This window comes from Chelonoidis abingdonii, chromosome 2 (genome assembly GCF_003597395.2).
Source record: "Chelonoidis abingdonii isolate Lonesome George chromosome 2, CheloAbing_2.0, whole genome shotgun sequence".
NCBI classification, from domain to species: Eukaryota; Metazoa; Chordata; order Testudines; family Testudinidae; genus Chelonoidis; species Chelonoidis abingdonii.
Genome location: NC_133770.1, coordinates 187,576,139 through 187,595,261, shown reverse-complemented (window position 1 = coordinate 187,595,261; position 19,123 = coordinate 187,576,139). Strand labels below are relative to the sequence as shown.

At 41.7% G+C, this 19,123-nt stretch overlaps 1 protein-coding gene across 2 annotated transcripts; it reads left to right on the top strand.

The window, feature by feature from the left end:
• Window positions 1–975: 975 nt before the first annotated feature.
• On the top strand, window positions 976–16,526 carry TPMT (thiopurine S-methyltransferase). 2 transcript variants are annotated; one of them, XM_032776970.2, is made up of 8 exons: window positions 976–2,082; window positions 3,707–3,802; window positions 5,429–5,561; window positions 6,448–6,500; window positions 12,726–12,800; window positions 14,104–14,189; window positions 15,139–15,183; window positions 16,073–16,526. In XM_032776970.2, the coding sequence occupies exons 1-8, from the start codon at window positions 1,943–1,945 to the stop codon at window positions 16,192–16,194; spliced, it is 750 nt and encodes a 249-aa protein (XP_032632861.1). In that variant the 5' UTR covers window positions 976–1,942; the 3' UTR covers window positions 16,195–16,526. The 2 variants fall into 2 exon arrangements, with proteins under 2 accessions (XP_032632861.1, XP_032632864.1); XM_032776973.2 differs by lacking the exon at window positions 12,726–12,800 and having other exon boundaries at window positions 1,870–2,082.
• The last annotated feature ends 2,597 nt before the right edge of the window (window positions 16,527–19,123 follow it).

Genomic DNA, 19,123 nt, shown 5'->3' with positions numbered 1-19,123 from the left:
GAGCGCTGGGGGCTCGGCCGGGGGCCGGGGCTTTGGCACTGGGAGACGGAAAGACGCTGCGGGGGGCGGGGTTCTGCCCCACGGAGCCAGAGGGGGCTGGCTGAGCGCCAACAGCTCGGGTCGGACTTCACACGGGGGGCGCTGGTGGCATGTCTGGCTCTGCAGCCTGGCCCTTCTTACAGAAAAGAGTCTGTGGGGTTCCCTTGGGTGCTCTGCAGCCTCCATCGCCCTGGCAGTGGCGTTCTGCTGTTTAATCCTCAATATATCGACAAGCCACTAAAACCCTGATCCTGCAAACACTTGAGCAGCTGCTTTATTTTAGACAGGAGAGTAAATTTCCTGTCCTTGCCGTCCATCATGGCACTGTTTGGGCTTTAAATTAAGCATGAACATGTTTGCAGCATCGGGGACCAGGTGAGGTGTGGGGAAATCGCATTGTTCTGAGCCGTTAAAGGAGGCTGGAGTGCTTCAGAGGAGCCAAATTAACTGGTTGTGTAACCTCGTAGTGTTGTACAATATACAGTTTCTCAGCTCAGTCTCTCTTCTTCCTCCTCCTGCTTTGTTTTATTTTATTTCTGTTCTTTTTTTACTGTTTTATTTCCTTGGATGCTGCCCCGCCTCCCCCGGGGAAAAAGTAGGTTAATGAAATTGCTAACTGAAATAAAAATCAAGAAAAATTGCTAGTAAATTTCCCATTGTGAGATGGTCACTTGCTCACGTGGTATTTTGGATCACTCTTTGGGCAATTAATTATTTAACTTCTTGTTTATAAGATTGCTACAATCCGGAACTATCCTTTGCTGTTCCGTTTTTTGTTTGTTTTTTTTTTTAAGGAAAAAATCAAAACTGATTTTTTTCCTTCTCACTAAAAAGTAATTTAAAAATAGATATTCTTTTTCTCTGAAACCTTATGTTATTAATTTCATGACCTTTGTATATTTTAAGCTTTCAACATTAATATTGCATTAAATATAATTTTGCTTGTTTAATTTATTTGGCATATGATGTCAACAAGCTATTAAATCTCTGTTTTGGAGAACAGAGCAGGGAAGAAGGACATTGTAGCTGTGCTTTGGAGAGGAAGCGATCAGTGTAAAAGTATCTCCCTCTCTCCCCCCAATGGGGGAAATGGGTGAATGTCCCCTTTTTAATATTAGTCCCCCCCGTTTAAATAGAACTGTTTCCTACAGAGCACTGTCCAGCAAACTGAAATTAAGTACAGTTTGAGAAACTTCTGGGAGCACACCTAGAAAAAGGAAAAAAAATTGAGAAGAGCAGCCCTGCTATAATGCTTTCTATTCTTTATAATGATTTTCCTAAACCTAGTGGTTTCCACATTTCTGAAAACTGATCTCCTTTCAGGAAAATGGAAACCATTCTTGACCCCCTTTAGTCCCACCAGCGTTGTGAAAAGACAAATTAAAAATAAGCTGTGGAAATTTATCTTCAGACATTTCAACCAACCCCAATTAAATCCTTGTGTATTTCTTTGGAATCTCCTTGCTACTGTGTTATACAGCACATGAATGGAAGGAACATAAGGGTAATGCATAAAATGGTATGTAAAGATTTGTTTAAGAATATAGAACAAAATTGCTTAAACATCTACCCATGCAGGAATTATGGATCATCCCATAGATGATATCTGCTCAAAATAATGTCATCTGAGGTGACAGATATTGTCAATAGGTTAGGACCCACATTTAAATTCTGTTAATAAATTAAAGGCAAACCAGATATGAATAAAAAAATTTCATGATCTTTTAAAATGCCAGTTTTTAATAGTGTTTTTATTCAGACAAAATTCCAGTTGAAGCTAATAATAGCAATTAATGAAAGTTCTCCCTGATTGCAGGATCAGGACTTCTGTGCATGGTACAAAACATTGGCTGGAGAATATATATTTTTACTGTCTACACAGACAACATAAGTATACAAGACCATGGAAAGCTTTACTGATGTACCAAGAGTAGAAGAAAGCTCTGATATTGGGCAAAAACAGGACAGAGTGGTGACTGAAGAGGAGTGGCTGCAGAAATGGAAAATGAGACAAATTGGATTTCATAAGGAACAAGGACATCCGTATGTAACTCTTTCTTCTACCTAAGCTGTAATGAATGATAATGGAATAATTTGACTTTCATAAGGCCCGTCATAAAAATGCAGCCTAGGTACAAACATCAAAGTGTTTTGTGCTAGCCTTGTTCAGTGATTCTATAATTATGGTTGTTTAAGCTGCCATCAAAAGGATAATGGAGAGATGGAAAGATCACCTTGCTTGTCAAACTTTTACATCTTAAATGAGATCTTTAGGCCCCAAAACTTATATATGGTGTATGTTTTCTGATGTGAAACACTTCTACAGTTAAATACCAGAAATAAATAGTGTAGAGTAAATTCAGATGTTTTTTAGGTTCATTCAGTTTTAATAATCTAAAGTAGCTCTTTCAGAGGTGGGGAATTCTTTTGCCTGAGCAGTAGGCTGTGCCCATTTTTAACAGTAATTGAATTTACATTTTTTTGTTTGTTTAAATGTCTACTAAAAAGTGGATGTTATATTGTAAATTAATGGAGACAGTTTGAAACACCAAAGTATAGTACACTTGGGGTTGAGTGAAAAGAACAGGAATAATTCTGGTACATTAGAGACTAACATTTATTTGAGCATAAGCTTTCGTGGGCTACAGCCCACTTCATCGGATGCATGCAGTGGAAAATACAGTAGGAAGATATATGTATGCACAGAGAACATGAAACAATGGGTGTTACCATACACACTCTAACGAGAGTGATCAGTTAAGGTGAGCTATTAATAATCTCTGAAAGTTCAGCCCCCAAGAGTGACTACAGTAGAGAGGTTATCAGTAGAAAGAGGACCTCCAAGATGAGTAATAGTCTGCATAGTGCTCTTTCTATAATAATTACTTTTATTAGCAATCAAACAACAATACACACACTGCAATCTGTTAAAGGAGAGAGAGACCAGTACAAAACACATAGTATTTGCATTACTAACACCATGCCTTGTGGAAAAACCTGAAGTGCTAGTCCTCATCCTCATCCTCACCACCACCAGTGGTCATCATCCTGGTTTCTCCCCCCACACCCAAGGCACGTAGGCCACAATGCAGTTTTTATAATCAGTTGCGCTGATGTCCACTGGGGTTCATACATATTTATAATGGTTTTAGAAGCCCCTTTCCTCATTTGACTTTCCATACCTCACTACTTCTGGGGTGTTGCATTTTCCATAGGCTAACTTGTTAGCTCCCCTTATACTCATTAACATTTACGTCACCTTATCACCATAGAAATAGAAAATCTCTAACATTTCACCCAGGCTGCCAATGGTCAGCTTGCGATATCTACTGAGCTCTCATAGACATTTTTATCCAAACTCAGCACTTCTTTTAAAAAATCAGTGCATCACAAACATAGACACAAGCTCAGCAAGTTTATTTGTATCTTACTTAGCTCCATTATAAAGGTAAGTTAGCATAACTTATCCTAAAGCCTAATTTTGCTAAACTAATTATTTTACAGCCAAAGGCCTGTAGGCCTTATGTTTACTTCATTAATTAATACTTATATTTCACCTTTATAGCTTATAAATACCTTATACCTTTTATCCTCAGCAACGCTGGCTTTTCAGCTATGAACATGAAACAAATCCAATATTAAATAGTTACTACTTTTTCTTCTGCAGGATTTTAAGGAAGTATCTGGATGTTCTTCTTCTTAATGGCAGGAGTGGACTCAGGATATTTTTTCCACTTTGTGGCAAAGCAGTAGAAATGAAATGGTAAAAAACAACCCTTAGGAGTAGAAATCTTCTAAGTTATTTTTCTTGGAAAACATATTATCCTGTCTACATATCTGTAAATAAGTGAATATAATAATTATTCCTCTATTTTCGCTATAAAATATAGTTCCTTTGCTTTTACATGCTCACTAGAGATTTTAAAAGAGGGCAGCATTTAATTCTTCCAGGTTTTCCAGTGATGAAGTAATAGTAACAAACATTTTGCGAACATTCATGTAGGAAAAATGACAACTGTATAAAAATTTGATGTCTACAAAAGCAACTAGATTACAAAAAAGTTAAACTGTTCAAGATTTTTAGTATGGTAAGTTGACTGAGAGCTAGAAAAGTTTGCCAGGCACCTATTATCCAGATAGGGAGAGTGGGCACCAATGAGCTTCAAGGAAAATGACCTGTTAAGAAGCCCAGCACCTTACATCCTGGCTGCTCGAAAGTGGGAGGATGCTGGGATTCCTACCAGAGTACGTACTATCTGCTGATTAGTAGATGTTTGTTTAACTTTAAGCTTTTCAATCTCTGGGTGCTAGGAGGGAGGAGAAGCTCTGTCTTTGCTTACTTCCATCACGCCTTTCTTCTCCCTTCCCCCCCCCCCCCCAAAAAAAATTGGGGGAGGGGAGTGTCTCTGCTACTACTCTGTACCAAGTTAGCCTCTTGGTTAGTAGCAGTGTGAAAAGAAATGTGATTCTTATCAGTTTAACTGTTGCACAGAGTTCTGCGCAGTGAACCTGACCAGTGTGTTGTTAATTTCATTTTGCTGTTGTTTGGCAAAGCCAGGCAGCAGCATAGGTCTTGAGCTATGTATCTTGAGACGCAAGAGAACAGTATAGTAGTAGTAATGTGTAAAATGTAGTAATGCTGAGTCATTCAGGCATGCAGCAGAAGATTGCTCTTTATCTAAAAACTCATGTCATGTATTAATATGGATCACGGTTACTAGAGATTTCACTTCTGTCACTTGGCATGGGTCGGCATCCGTCTTCAGTTCAAATTTGGAAAATTTTCTTCATAACCATGAAATGAAAGCCTAAGTGTTTGAGAAAGTGATGGTCTAGCTCCTCATGCTTGCCAGAGGAAGTTTCTTACTCTTCAACAGCATTTGAGGTTTTCAGACCTTGATGTTGTAATAACTTTAACAGGATGTGAAATCTCTGTCAAACACTTTATCCACTGAGTGACTGAATCCTTTGGTCATCCACCATGTGAGGGAAGTATTATTATCGGTCATTGTAGGGCCCCCATATTTTCCATTAATATAGTAAAAATAAATAACCAATTGCACGTAAAGCTTATCAAGTTCACATGAAGTGCATTCCTTAGTTCATATCAAGATCTACTCAGTTAACCATGTAAAATTGCATTAAAATCAGGTACTGTGTTTTTTCCAATAAAGTGTGAAAACTCCAAGATTAAAAATACCTAGATAACACCTATCTGACAAGAGCCTGAATTATGAAAAAACTGCTGTAATAAACCACTGTTCTGTAGGAGAAAACACATGTACCAAAGCCCCATCTTGAGGTAGAGAATGGAGGAGTGTAAATCAAAATTATGTAATAAGAACTATGAATCACAAGTAAACATGAAAACTTTTATTGCTGTGCATAGGTTAGCTGACATGGGACACTATGTAGTTGGTGTGGAACTCTGCGAATGTGCACTGAAGGAATTTTTCACAGAACAGGATCTTTCTTATTCTGAAGAAACAATCCCAGGGATTTCTGGAGCCAAAGTTTTTAAGGTTTGTTTTGTGCTTGCATCATTAAGTATACAAAAATATTTGACTATGCATTTCAGGGGTAGTTGAGCAAGCCAAACCATTCTTTAGCCATTTAGAGCTTCTTTGCCTTACCTTTCATCTTTCACCTGTTTTTAAAGAGGATTCAGAGAGAGAAGCATCAAAGTTGAATTTTATATTGGGTAATTATTCTCAAGCTGTTATTTAGTTTGGCCCTCATTCAGCAAGACATTTAAGTGCCAACTTTAAACACTTTGAAGTCAATGGGACAACTCACATGCTTAAAGTTAGACACTTGCTTAAATGCCCTAATGAATCAGTTGTATGCAGTGGTAGTGTAGCCATGTTGGTCCCAGGAGATTAGAGAGAGATTAGTGGACCAACTTAGTGGATATTGAGGTAATATCTTTTAGTGGACCAACTTCTGTTGTTGAGAAAGACAAGCTTTTGAGCTACTCAGAGCTCTTTTTCAGGTCTGGGAAAGGTACTCCCAGTGTCACAGCTAAATACAAGATCAAATAGATAGTTTAGCATAAGTAGTTAGCACATCATCTAAGGGACCAGTCAAGGTGAAGTGGCCTGTTAACACACCTGTAGTGGTAGGACAAGAAGGGGGGTTAGTGATTACAGATTGTTGTAACAAGCCATAAATCTAGTGTCTTTAGTAAAAGATATTACCTCACCCACCTATTCTTTCTCTTGGAACCTTTAAGCCCATGCCACATGACAGTGGTGAAGCAGCAGTCACAGGGCCTTGAGATACCTCAATAAGGAAGAAGTGAAAGAACATTCCTACTAATTCCTCCCCTACTTAGGTTTTTTATTTTAAAATATATCTATATTAAAATATGTAGTTCACTAAAAGCTGTTTCCCTGCTTTTCATTGTAGAGTACCTCTGGGAACATTTCTCTGTACTGTTGCAGTATCTATGATTTGTCCAGGTAGGAATGAACAGCATTTTTGACAATCACATTTTTAACAAATATTGTTATGTTATGTTTTGTCTGAACTAGCCAAAAACATTTGAGAAGTACAGACCAAATTATAAGAAGCACTGAGCATCTGCAACTCTGACTGTTGTCTGTCACAGGCTAACATCTCCAGGTTGCCCCTTAGGGGTGAGAGCAGGCACCTTGCTTACCTTCTGTGTTCTACAGACAGCCACAACCCTGTGGTCTGTTTCTGGGGTACAGAGTACAGCCCTGCAACTGTGCCTTGTATGAATCTACCCCCTTTCAGGGGCTATAAAGCAGTCCATACAAAAGGAAAATACTTCCTTGATCCCTCCTCCCCCTTCACTGTGCAAGAGAGAAGGAAGTAATCTCTCAAGCCTTACAGGCATTCTTGGTTCCTTAATGTGAGTAAAGGTTAGGGCTTACTCATGATGGAATTGTAATAAAGATAACCAGCCCAGGCCATCTGCTTCTCCAGAGGGCTTGACAGGCAGCATATGAAAGCCACAGTGAGTGCTACAGGACTCCCAGTCTGGGAGCTCTGAACCCTGCCTCTGCTTGCCACCTCTACTGCACTGATTTCCTTCCTTTCAAGGGCCTGCCCCTAGGCCTGACCCACCTCACAGGTATGAGCGGTTGGGGCTGATTGTGACCACAGGAGTTCCTTAATTTTGCCCTGTCAGTGGAATGGGGCATGTCATCTGCCCCACCACGCTATTGTGTGGGAGATGCAGTTATTCAGCATCTCTCAGAATCAAGCCCTGCCTGGTTGCGACTGACTGGGCTCAGTCCCTCATAATGCTGAATGCTCTCAGTACCCAGAACAGTCAATGGGCCAGATTCACCAGCCTATTAAGGGGGCTTTGCACCTGATTTCTGGCTCAGAACTGCCAGATCCAGCCAGTGGAGGCTTTCCTTCGTGCTAGTGAATTATTGGGTCATACAAAGCCACCTATGCCACTTTCCAGACTCCAGCATAGGGAGGGATACAAAGGAATCTTAAAACCACCTTCCTTGCCTCTGATCATGTGCTGAATACAGTTCAGTCAGATCAGAAAATCTGCCCAATAGGGAGTTAAGGGCACTCAGCATCTGCAAGATAGACCCAGTTTTGCAGTTCTTGTTTAGATTAAACTCCCTCTAGGCTTGGTTCATTTTATTTCAATATGAACCACAGGAGCAGGCTGTTAATATGAACATTATTGACCCATAGCTTTACAGAACTATTAGAAAAATAAATCATTTATCTTTGTAAATGATAAGAGTGTTAGAGCTAGTAGAGAGAAGGCATAATCTATAGACTTGGAGACTGGAATGTGGTGTTGGCTCTAAGGTATTTTATATTTTGGGTAAAATATCCAAAGTTATTAACATAACAGATGGTCACTAAACCTTGTGCTGACGTAGCTGATTCTCTTTTGTTTGTGTGATTAAGCTGGCCTTGCAAGAATGAAAGTTTTAATATAAAAAATATCTCTGTTCCTTCCAAAGTGACAAATAGAAAAAGATTTAGGCAATGTTGCTGCTTGCACAACAGGCACCTTTAAAATCTTTTAGCTATCATTGGATGCGCAGCCAGGAAATGTTCAAACTTATTGTCAGCAATTTTTAAAAGGTTAATAATTTTTAAATATGGTTGTAAGTAACATGGCAAAATGTGTAACCTCCATCATACCAATATGGAATTATATTTCAAATTAAAACAAAATATGTAACACATTAGCAGTGCTGTCAGTGGGACCCACTAGACCAAATAGTGAGGAGATGTGGTCTGTTATCGATGGAGGACAAAATAAACTGGAGTCACATGCATGTGTTGTGAATTTTTCTCTACATTCCTGTTTTGTTTTGTTTTTTAATAAGACGCTCTTATGCAGTGTTCTAAAAGAGTGGTGAAAGTGTGAACGTCTTTCTGTCAATACAACTGGAAGACTCCTTTGAGTATAGAAATGCATCAATACTATTGTGGCTTCTGTCCACACACAATATGGGTAATACTCAGTTAGTAACTCTGGCAGTTAAACTTATTTCATGCTTGCCTCAGCTGGCCTGTGATCAGTCACTTTTGTTCTAAATTCAGAACATAATTTGAGCAGGGGAACCTAGATGTGTTCATGCCCTGTGTCAGAATGAAACAATTCAGACTTTTTTTGCTAGTTAATGAGTAACAGGAATTATTACTCTTTGCAGGAATGTTGTGTTGTATTTAAAGCAGTTAAACTAAGCAATCAGTTGTGGCTCATAACAATGCTGAGTGCTATAATCTGTATGCTTACTAAACACACCCATGGGGCCGAGTCCTGAGCTCTGATTCAGGCAAATATTGCCTTAAATCAATGGGATTTTTGCTTGAGTGCAATCTTCAGTATTGGGCCTAAAGACAATATTTAAACCAGGGATGGCCCAGGAATCACATCTGGCCTGCCACATCATTTTATTTGGCCCATCACAGGACAGCTTAGGGCAGGAGATCCAGCAGAGACAAGGGCAGGAAGAGGGCAAGGCATCATTGAGGAGGGTTCCATAACAAAACATTGGGGCAAGAACTGTGGGCTGAAGCAAGGCGCTAGGCCCAGCCGTGTGGGACGGGAGCAACCTCTGCCAGGGTGAGTGGAGGGCAGGCTCACTCTGCAGCCCACCCTCCTGTGGCCTGTCACCACACAGGGGCAGGACCCTACCTCACAACCACCCGGACCTTTGTGTGTCATGCCTCCAGAAACAGGACCTGACCTGACTCTTCTCACCCATCTTCCCCCTCCTCACATCACAGCTCCCAGGGGCAGCGCAGGACACGACACACACACCTGTGTCACATACCCCATCTTCCCAAAGGATTTTAGTGGTTTTTATGGCCTTCTACTGCCTTAAAGTTGCCCATCCCTGATATAAACGATTGTTTTATTTATTATCATTTGTATTACAGTAGTGCTTAGAATTCACAACCAAGATCAGGGCCCTTTCACAGCTAGGTCCTGTACAAACACAGGGGGAAACAGCACCTGCCCCAAAGAGTTTACTGTCTAAGAGACAGTACAGTGAAGAGGTGGGAGGAAAAACAGAAGCACAGGGAGGTGAAGTGGCTTCCTCAAAGCCATACAGCAGGCCAGTGGCAAAGATGGAAATGGAACCCAAATCTCATTAATCCAAATCTAGGATTGTGTTCACAAGAGTAGGTCTCCTTCCCCCCACCCCCAACTTAAATTGACGGCTCTTAAATATCATGTCTTGGTTGTGAGATGTTCTATTTAAAAGCCAATTGTAAGTGCATGTAGAAGGCAAAGTGGTGTGATCTCCTCTCCTTGCAGACCTTTAAAAGAAAACAAGCTTTTAAAATATTTCATGTCTCGTTGCATCAGACAGCGAAATACAGGACAAGGTTACAGATCAGAAGCCAAAAACTTAATGATGATGTTGTGATTAAAACAATAACAGAAGAAACTGTGATTTTTGGTGTTGATGGACTCTGAAATGAAGCCCAGTATCAGGTGGAAAGTGCTGCACAATTTCAGGACACCACATATTTTTGTTTTAAGGCAAATTTATTTTAAACTCTTCTTTGGAATTATGTCACTCCATTGTTACACAGCACACTAAATCAGAGTTTTCATATTTACCTGAAGGAAAACTTACGTCATGTCATCCTGCTAATTCCCACCGGCAACTAATGAGGACAGTTCTCTTTAGCAGTAGACTTTATCAAACTGAATTTGGCTGCGAATACCACAACAGCCAACACAACTAAGAACAAAAATAGTCCTGATCAATTTGTTGGATTAAAGCAAGCAGCAATGAGTCTTAGCTTTTCTCAGTGAAAAGATACCTCGGAATAAACCTCTGGGGCATATGTTTGGGTCTTGATTCTGAGTTGCAGGTGAGCCAGGGATGAAAGTAACTTAAAGGACTTACCAGTACTCCGGAGTCCTTATGAGGGGCATTGCCTCAACCGGAAGAGGCATGGCCTTTAAATTCCCAGACTCTTTTAAATCACCCCTGGGAACCCCAGAGCTAGGGGTGATTTAAAGGGCTTGGGGCTCCAGCTGCCTTACCGCAGCGCAGCCCCAGGCACTTTAAATCATCATCGGAGCCTGTGGGCTCCCAACTGCCACCCCAGGCTCTGGTGGAGCTTTAAAAGACCCTGGGCTCCACTGCAGTAGCAGCAGCCAGGAGCCCCATGCCCTTTAAATCACCACTGGAGCCCTGGTGCTGCTACCCCAGGAGTCCAGCAGCTGGACTCCCATGGTGATTTAAAAGGCCCCAGAGGTAGCAGCAGTGAGAGCGCTTTAAATCCTTCAAAAACTACCAACTGGGCAGGATTTTTTTAGTTCCTTCTCAATTGCATGAAACTAGTCCCTAGATTGCTGGGGAGTGGGGGAGGACCCAAACACCTATGAAACATTTAAAGATTTTCACTCAAAAACCATCCCTATAGCTATTGCGAGCAAACACCTTGCACTTTCTGGAGTTCTGAAATTTCCTATATTTCAAATTGCCTTGTGCTGCCCTGCCAACCAGCCCCCCTGCCCTGCACCTCCAACAGCGCCACGCCAGCCGGTCACCCCTGCCCCGCCGTGCCTCCAACAGCGCTCTGCCCCGTGCCCCCAGCAGGGCCCCACCAGGCGGTCACCCCTGCCCCGCACCCCCAGCAGTGCCCCACCAGCCGATCACCCCTGCCCTGCACCTCCAGCAGTGCCCCTCAGCTGGTCGCCCCTGCCCCGCGCCTCCAGCAGTGCCCCGCCAGCCGGTCCCCCTGCCCCAGGCCTTTAAATAGCCACCAGGGCCCTGCTGCTGCCTCCTCGGGGATCTGGCAGCAGGGCTTGGGGATGATTTAAAGGGCCGGGGCTCCAGCCACTCGTGGAGAGCTGTTTGGGGCGTGGGGTAGGAGGACCAGCTGGTGGGGTGCTGCTGAGGTCGCGGGGCAGGGGGACCGGCTGGTGGGGCGCTGCTGAGGGTGAAGGGCAGGGGGACCGGCTGGCGGGGCACAGCTGGAGGCGTGGGGCAGGGGGACCGGCTGGTGGGGTGCTGCTGTGGGTGCGAGGTAGGGGGTACCAGCTGGCAGGGCGCTGTTGGAGGCATGGGGTAAAGGGACCGGTTGGCAGGGCAGCACAGGGCAATTTGAAATATAGGAAATTTCAGAACTCTAGAAAGTGAAAGGTGTTTGCTCTCAATAGCTATAGGGATGGTTTTTGAGTGAAAATCTTTAAATGTTTCATAGATGTTTGGGTCCTCTTCTCCCCCCTCCACCCCCCTGCGCCCGCAACAATCTAGGGACTAGTTTCATGCAATTGAGAAGGAATTGCAAAAATCCTGCCCAGTCAGTCGTTTTTGAGTGATTTAAAGGGGCCTCAAGCCCTTTAAATGGCTGCCGGGGGAAGCTGATCTGCCCCGGTAGAGTGCACCGGCTCTTGCTGGTACGCCGTACCGGGGCACACTGGCTTACTTTCACCTCTGAGGTGAGCTGAGCTTAGTGCACATTGAGGAGAATGGAGTGAACTGCTTTGAGCCACCTCTGTGACTCTCTTGGATCTGGAAGTGCCCAAGGATTGTTGCAGTCCTTGGCATAAATTAGTGGTATCCCCAGAGTTTCTATAAATTATGACTGCCTGAAACTGCATTATAACCAAGAACAGCGATTCTCAAACTAGATCTCTTCTTGCCCTAGCTTACCCTTGCCAAAGGGCAACAGAATCATTCCACCATTTCTGTGCCATCAGGGAAGGCTTTACACAGGAAATGTTTTCCTTGAGGCCAATTTCAAAGTGTTCTATAGCTGGGGTAGGCAGCCTATGGCACGTGGCACTCTCTGTCTGGGTCATGGCCACTGGTCCGAGGTGCTCTGCATTTTAATTTAATTTTAAATGAAGCTTCTTAAACGTTTTAAAAACTTGATTTACTTTACATACAACAATAGTTTAGTTATATATTATAGACTTAGAGGAAGAGACTTTCTAAAAAAGTTAAAATGTATTACTGGCGCGCGAACCCTTAAATTAGAGTGAATAAATGAAGACTCGGCACACCACTTCTGAAAAGTTGCCGATCCCTGTTTTATAGCATAAAGGGGCCAGATTATAGCAGCATATCAGCCCTCTATGTATATGCACAGCCTATCAGAGATTTTTCTCTTTTTCATAAGTATCTCAGTCAAATTATAAAAAACAAGATCATTTTAGTTTTTAATATAAAATCTTTTTTTCCACCACCCCGTATTTGTAGCACAATTGTTGGCAGGTTTGATGGGATTTGGGACAGAGGATCTCTAGTAGCCATTAACCCATGTGATAGAGAACAGTAAGTAATGTATTTATTTTATGACTGTTTTCTTTCTGACATGTTGTGAAAGCCTGTCTTCCTGGCACTGACTAATCAGCCATTCCTCGCTTAGTTAAAACCCTGAGTAATCCAAGCCAGTCCTTCTTTGCCACATGTGGCAAATAGAGTTACTGAACACTGTGTTCTGAAACACAGAGTTTCCTTCCGGAAATGGTCTCACCAATGCAAACAATACCATTGGCATAAGGACAGTACAGTAGAACATCAGAGTTAAGATCACCAGAGTTACGAACTGACCAATCAACCACACGCCTCATTTGGAACAGAAGTATGCAATCAGGCAGCAGCAGAGATGACCGAAAAAAAAAAAAAAAAAAAAAGGCAAGTACAGTATAAGGAAGGTTTAAAAACATTTTTTATAAGATAAAGAAACTGTTTCTGTGCTCATTTAATTTAAATTAAAAAGATTAAAAGCAGCATATTTCTTCTGCACAGTAGAGTTTCAAAGCAGTATTAAGTGTGTGTTCAGCTGTAAACTTTTGAAAGAACATCCATAACGTTTTGTTCAGAATTACAAACATTTCAGATTTACGAACAACCACCATTCCCAAGGTGTTCATTCGGAACTCTGAGGTTCTACTGTATGTTGCTTCTTATGTTCTATACCTAACTGCTGTTCCCATCTAGTGGTAGATTTGCATAGTGCAGGATGCAGATCTGAATTTTACCTTTACTCTTTGCTTTCCATATTTGTTTGTTTTTTTGTTTTTGGTCTCCACCATTTTCAGCCTTTGCTGCCTCACTCCATCCTCTTTATTTTCCTTTCCCCCTCTTTATTTCCCTTCTCCAATCTTACCCAGGACCCTCTCTCTTCACCTTACCCCTACTGCTGGACATTAAGTTAAGTTGAATACATGGTCCTTACTTTGTTTAAAAAAAAAAAAAAAAGGCCATGAATTAACATAATCAATACTGTATAGGCCACTCTACAGTAACTATAGACTATTGCAGACTTAAATACTATCTCAGCTTTACATTTTCTTGTTTTTGTTAGTTCATATAAAAAGTGGTGTGTGTGTGCATGTGTATAAAGTAGATTTTTATTAATTTTATTTAGGATTTCATAGGTTGCATGTTACCACATAGAATTTTACTTTAGAAGTACCTCAGTTAAATTAGTTTATGTGCATTTCAAGGGTGCATTTGAACTGTTCTGCATAGGAATACATGACATTTCTTTTTTGCTGAACATTTTGAGTACTCTATGTACCATATATTTACAAAATAATCACAAATGCAAATATTTATTTTTTCTTTTTAGCTATGCTGATTTGATGTTGTCTGTAATGGAGAGAAGCTGTTGTTATCTCTTGGTTAGTGTTTTATATGATTCAAATAAACATAAAGGTAAGAACTTTGAATCATTATGTTTAGAAATTAAGTAAAATCACTTTTTACCTTTATGCTAATAAATCTATATATATATATATATATATGGTAACAATATTGCCTCAGTTCGTGTCAACAGGCTTGGTGCTCAGATTTAGTATGTTTTTCTGTTTAACTATATTTTGGCATTCACAGTAGCAAAAGTTTGTGATTGTTTTTTTGGGGGGGGGGGGTAAGGTGGATTTGTAACCCTGTTTCCACTTGCTTCTCAGTTTTGGAAAAAAATTCCTACAAGGCAGAAATTTTTCATGCTTGGTCTCAATTCAAAGGGTTGTGGGTTGTTGTTTTTTTGGGGGGGAGGGGTGAATTGTGAAACAAAATGCAAAACAACATTGCCCTCACTATTTTTTGTATAATGTACAGAGTGTCCTGTTTATCCCCTTCTGCTGTTTCCCCCTCCTTGGTACCCTTCCCCTACCCTAGCATTGCTCCCTCACTTGCACCCTCATTATCTGAAAATCATGTTATATTTCTGATGGACACTAACTCAGGATTTTCAGTACCTAATGACCTAAAATCAGGAATTATTGCCCAATTTACTGTAGCGTGGCTACCTCACAGGTGTTATGATAATTCATTAATGAATGTTTATAACATGCTTTGAAGATGGAAAGCTCTGTGTAAGCATTAAGTATGATTACATCAGGCTGATTAATTATTTGCATTAAACCCAGAAGCTCCTTAAGTTTTCTTTGATAATTATTAACTTGATGCAAATAAATTTTCCACTGCTTTTTGAACTACTCTGTGTAATTGTTGTTGAAAGAAAGTCTTATAATTAATAATCTATAATCATTTTTTTTTGTATTTTAACATTTCCCCTTGTATTTGGTCAGTGTTTGCCTCATTGTCATATTAGAAGGGTCATTGTGACTTTTGCCAATTCAGCTTTCCCTTTTCTTTCCAGGTCCACCATTTTATGTTCCTGAGGCTGAAATTAAAAGTTTATTTGGTAAGTTATCTCCACTGCAGTTACAATTTTTCTCAAAACGTGTGGCAGACAAATGCGTTTATATTGTAGTGTTTTGACTTGTCCTGAGGCAAATGATAGGGAAGCCTGTAAGGTTGTTTGCTTCTTGTACAAAATCTGGAGAGACACGTAGTTTGAAAATAAATATCCTTTTCACGTCAGGGTTATTGATATCAGGAAAAAAAGGCATACAGGCTCATTGTTTAAATACACATTTTAAATAAATTTGAACCTGTGTTACCAGTAAGACATATACCATCCCTTTTTGGCCCGAGGTTACTTTCCATGCTGAGTCTCCAATAATTCAAACTAGGTCTCAGTGTTCATTCTTATTCCCACAGCTTCTCACTCTTGGTCCTGTAGTCACTTCCTCATGTCCTTTCTGTTCCAACATTTTGGTTTGTTCCCCCCCCCCCAACCCCCATTATCTGCTTATTTTACCCAGATTTAACACAGGAACCTTCCCCACCACCTGTGTGCTTTCTGCTATAATTTTGAAACCAAAGTTAACTTGCAGGAAAAACGGTATGATGATAGGAAAACACTGTGTTAAGGGAATTAAAGATCAAAAGCTACTGAAACAAGAAAATTGAGTTAAGGTTGACATTTCATCCTTGATATGCCTTACATTAAGCTTTGGTACTACAGTTCCTGTAGTTTACACCCTTCTGAAACCTCTGAAGTGTCTACACCATGTGGCATACTACTGTGAGAGAGGGCTAAATCCTGCTCACCTTATTTATGCTAGTTTACAAATGAGTTAAGTCAGTGAAATTTTTTCCTAATAGCGTAAAAATTCATGATTTGAAAAGGCAAAACAAACTAGCATCATCTTTCATCATATCTTTACCTTGCTATTCTTCCTTTTCAGGAAAAGTCTGTGAAATTAAGTGTCTTGAGAAGGTCGATGACTTCTCGGACCAGCACAAAGCCTGGGGACTAGATTATTTTCTGGAGGTAACATATCTGCTTACCTTAAAGTCTGTTCCTTGATGAAACAAGAGAGACAAAATTTATTAGCAAGGTGGGAAGAATTATATTGATCTCAGTTGGAAATGAGCTGGCTATTTGGGAATTCTGAAATACCTCAGGGTATGAAAACTGGGTTATGGAACATCTTTGTCTTTTGAAGACTTTATGGTTTCAAAGTCAGTTACACTGTTCATCTGATTTGACTCACAGTATCTGTATTTTAAGATGCGTAGCACTTAACCACATTGAAACTCTTTATAAACAATCATTTTAACTTTGTACCTTTGTCTCCTGTATTATTTCAAATCATTAAAATTAAAGTCATATATATAAAGAAATGACCATTCTCCATAGCTACCAATATTGTCTGTCTGTCTGTAGCTTTGCAGTCCCATCCCAGCTGTTCATAGTTCCAACCTGTGACCCAGGAACTATGCAGTGCTGCCAGCTGCAGCTTGAAAAGTTTTGTGTTTGTTTTTTTGTAATTCTGAGCTCCTGCCACTAGTGGCTGCTGGACAGAAGAGGCAGGAGGCTGCTTGGTGGCTGCTCTCTTTTTCTGCCTACCTCTGTTGCTCTGTGTTATGCAGAGTAGAGACTGACTGGCAGAGAGCAAAGCAGAATATTCAGCAGCAGCTATGACTGGATGAGGGAGACATAGGCAACTAGAGATGTGCAAGAGCGGTAAGGAAAGTGAATCAATTGAGAGGAGAGCAGAAGACACTGGGAGTAGATGCCTCCTGAAATGTTCTATAACTGTGATATTCTTCCCCCTCAATACGCCAGTTATGAGTCCGGCCACAGGAAGAAGGGTTGTATGGGGAATGTGGATTGTGGGCCCTAATGGAGACCCTTCTGCGGTTTGGATAAGCATATGAGCTTGAGGATATTTATCTGAACTCAAATCTTTGAGGGTCTCCCATCTCTAGTTTATAGACACTATTACAACTTTGCAAAAGAGAGTTTTAGTTTTGAGTCACTAATAATAGATTAATTTTTAAAATAACCTAAAATCTAGCAGGATGCTGACACAGTCTAATGTTCTTTCTCTATCCCCCGTTACCTTATGCTGAGAAGGGTCTCTGAAACCAAAGCTGATTTACAGTATTACGCCATGACATTTAAAGGGTGTGATGGGTAAGGCATTCCTGAAGGGTCACACTCAGGCAACTTCAAAGCCCTTTTCCCCTTTCAAGAGTGTTTTGGGGTTTTGGTAAGTCTTTGGGCAGTGAAGTCTTGTCAGATGTTTTCCTCTCACCTACTCTGTAACATGAATCAACTCCTAAGACACAGCAGTTTTCCTCCTGGTTGCTGCCCCTTCCTGTTAGCAGCTGTCCTTTTAAACTTGCTTCCTCTGGCTGGAGTAGGCTCTGCAGGCACGTCTGTTTGGTAGGGATTGAGCCCAGAGGAGCTCATTAGCCTTCTCCTAATTGGGATGTGCCCCTTCACCCAGGGATTATGAACATTAGAGTTGAAAGTAGAACCAATGTCTTGTATCATGTATGTATGTCTCTTGCTCTTTATTCATTTATTTTTTGGGGAAGGTAGAATCATAGAATATCAGGGTTGGAAGGGATCTCAGGAGGTCATCTAGTCCAACCCCCTGCTCAAAGCAGGACCAATCCCCAGATGGATTTTTGCCCCAGATCCCTAAATGATCCCCTCAAGGATTAAACTCACAATCCTGGGTTTAGCAGGCCAATGCTCAAACCACTGAGCTAGTTAAAACAGTTATTTTAAATATTGAGATTATCCAGTTTAAAAGATTTAGCTGTGCATTCATATGGCATTGAAGTGTATTTGTATCCACATCCAATCAATGCTCTGCAAACATGGTCCGCAAATATCCACAGATTAGCAGGGCTTTTGAAATACATGGTAGTTTCCCTCCATTTCTGTTTATGGCAAGCTTTTGATGTTCATTGCAAACGTATTCAAAGAGCTGCAGACTCAGGTCTGATGCTTTCAGGATGTTTGTAGTTGTAGCCAGTAGTGAGTAATGGTTTTAATGAAACGTTAAGGTTTTGTTGTTGGTTTTTTTTAAACCTTGAAGTTGATAGTGACAGGGTAGAGCAGGGGTGGGCAAACTATAGCCCACGGGAAATTACAGCAAACCACGTCCCTGTGGCCCCTAGTGGTGGGCAGCAGAGGGCTCCGTGCACTGCCCTCGCCTGTGGGTATCTCTCCCTGCAGCTCCCGTTGGCCAGGAATGGGGAACCACGGCCAATGAAAGCTTTTGGGGAGGTACCCACAGGCAAGGGCAACGCGTGGAGCCCTCTACTCCCTGCTCTTTCCCTAGGGGCCAAGTGGCCAGGGCAGGCAGGCAGGAAGCCTGCCCTGGCCCCTGTGCATGCCACTCCCACCCCAGAGCTGCTCCAGGTAAGCAGCACTGAGCTGGAGCCCGAACCCCTCCTGCACCCTGCACCCCAACTCCCTGCCCTGAGCCCCGTGCTGCACCCCAACCCACTGCCCTGAGCCCTCTCCCGCACTCTTCACCCCTCCTGCATCCCAACTCCCTTCTCTGAGTCCCCTCATACACCCCACACCCGTTCTCTGTCCCAGCCCCTTGCCCTTAGCCCCGTCCTGCACACCGTACCCCCCCACACCCCACATTCCCTCTCGCACCCCAATCCCTTGCCCCGGCCCTGCATACAATTTCCCTACCTAGATGTGGTCCTCGGGTAAAAAAGTTTGCCCAATCCTAGGATAGAGAGCAAAGTAGGACCCCTACTGGCTGGCTATATAAATACTGCTCTCCCAGCATTCCAGTCAGTTCCTTTGCTTGCAAGAGAGTCACTCTTCTCAGGCTTGGTCTATACTACGCGTTTATACTGAATTTAGCAGCATTAAACCGATTTAACCCTGTACCCGTCCACACAACAAAGCCTTTTATATCGATATAAAGGGCTCTTAAAACCGATTTCTGTACTTCTCCCCGACGAGGGGAGTAGCA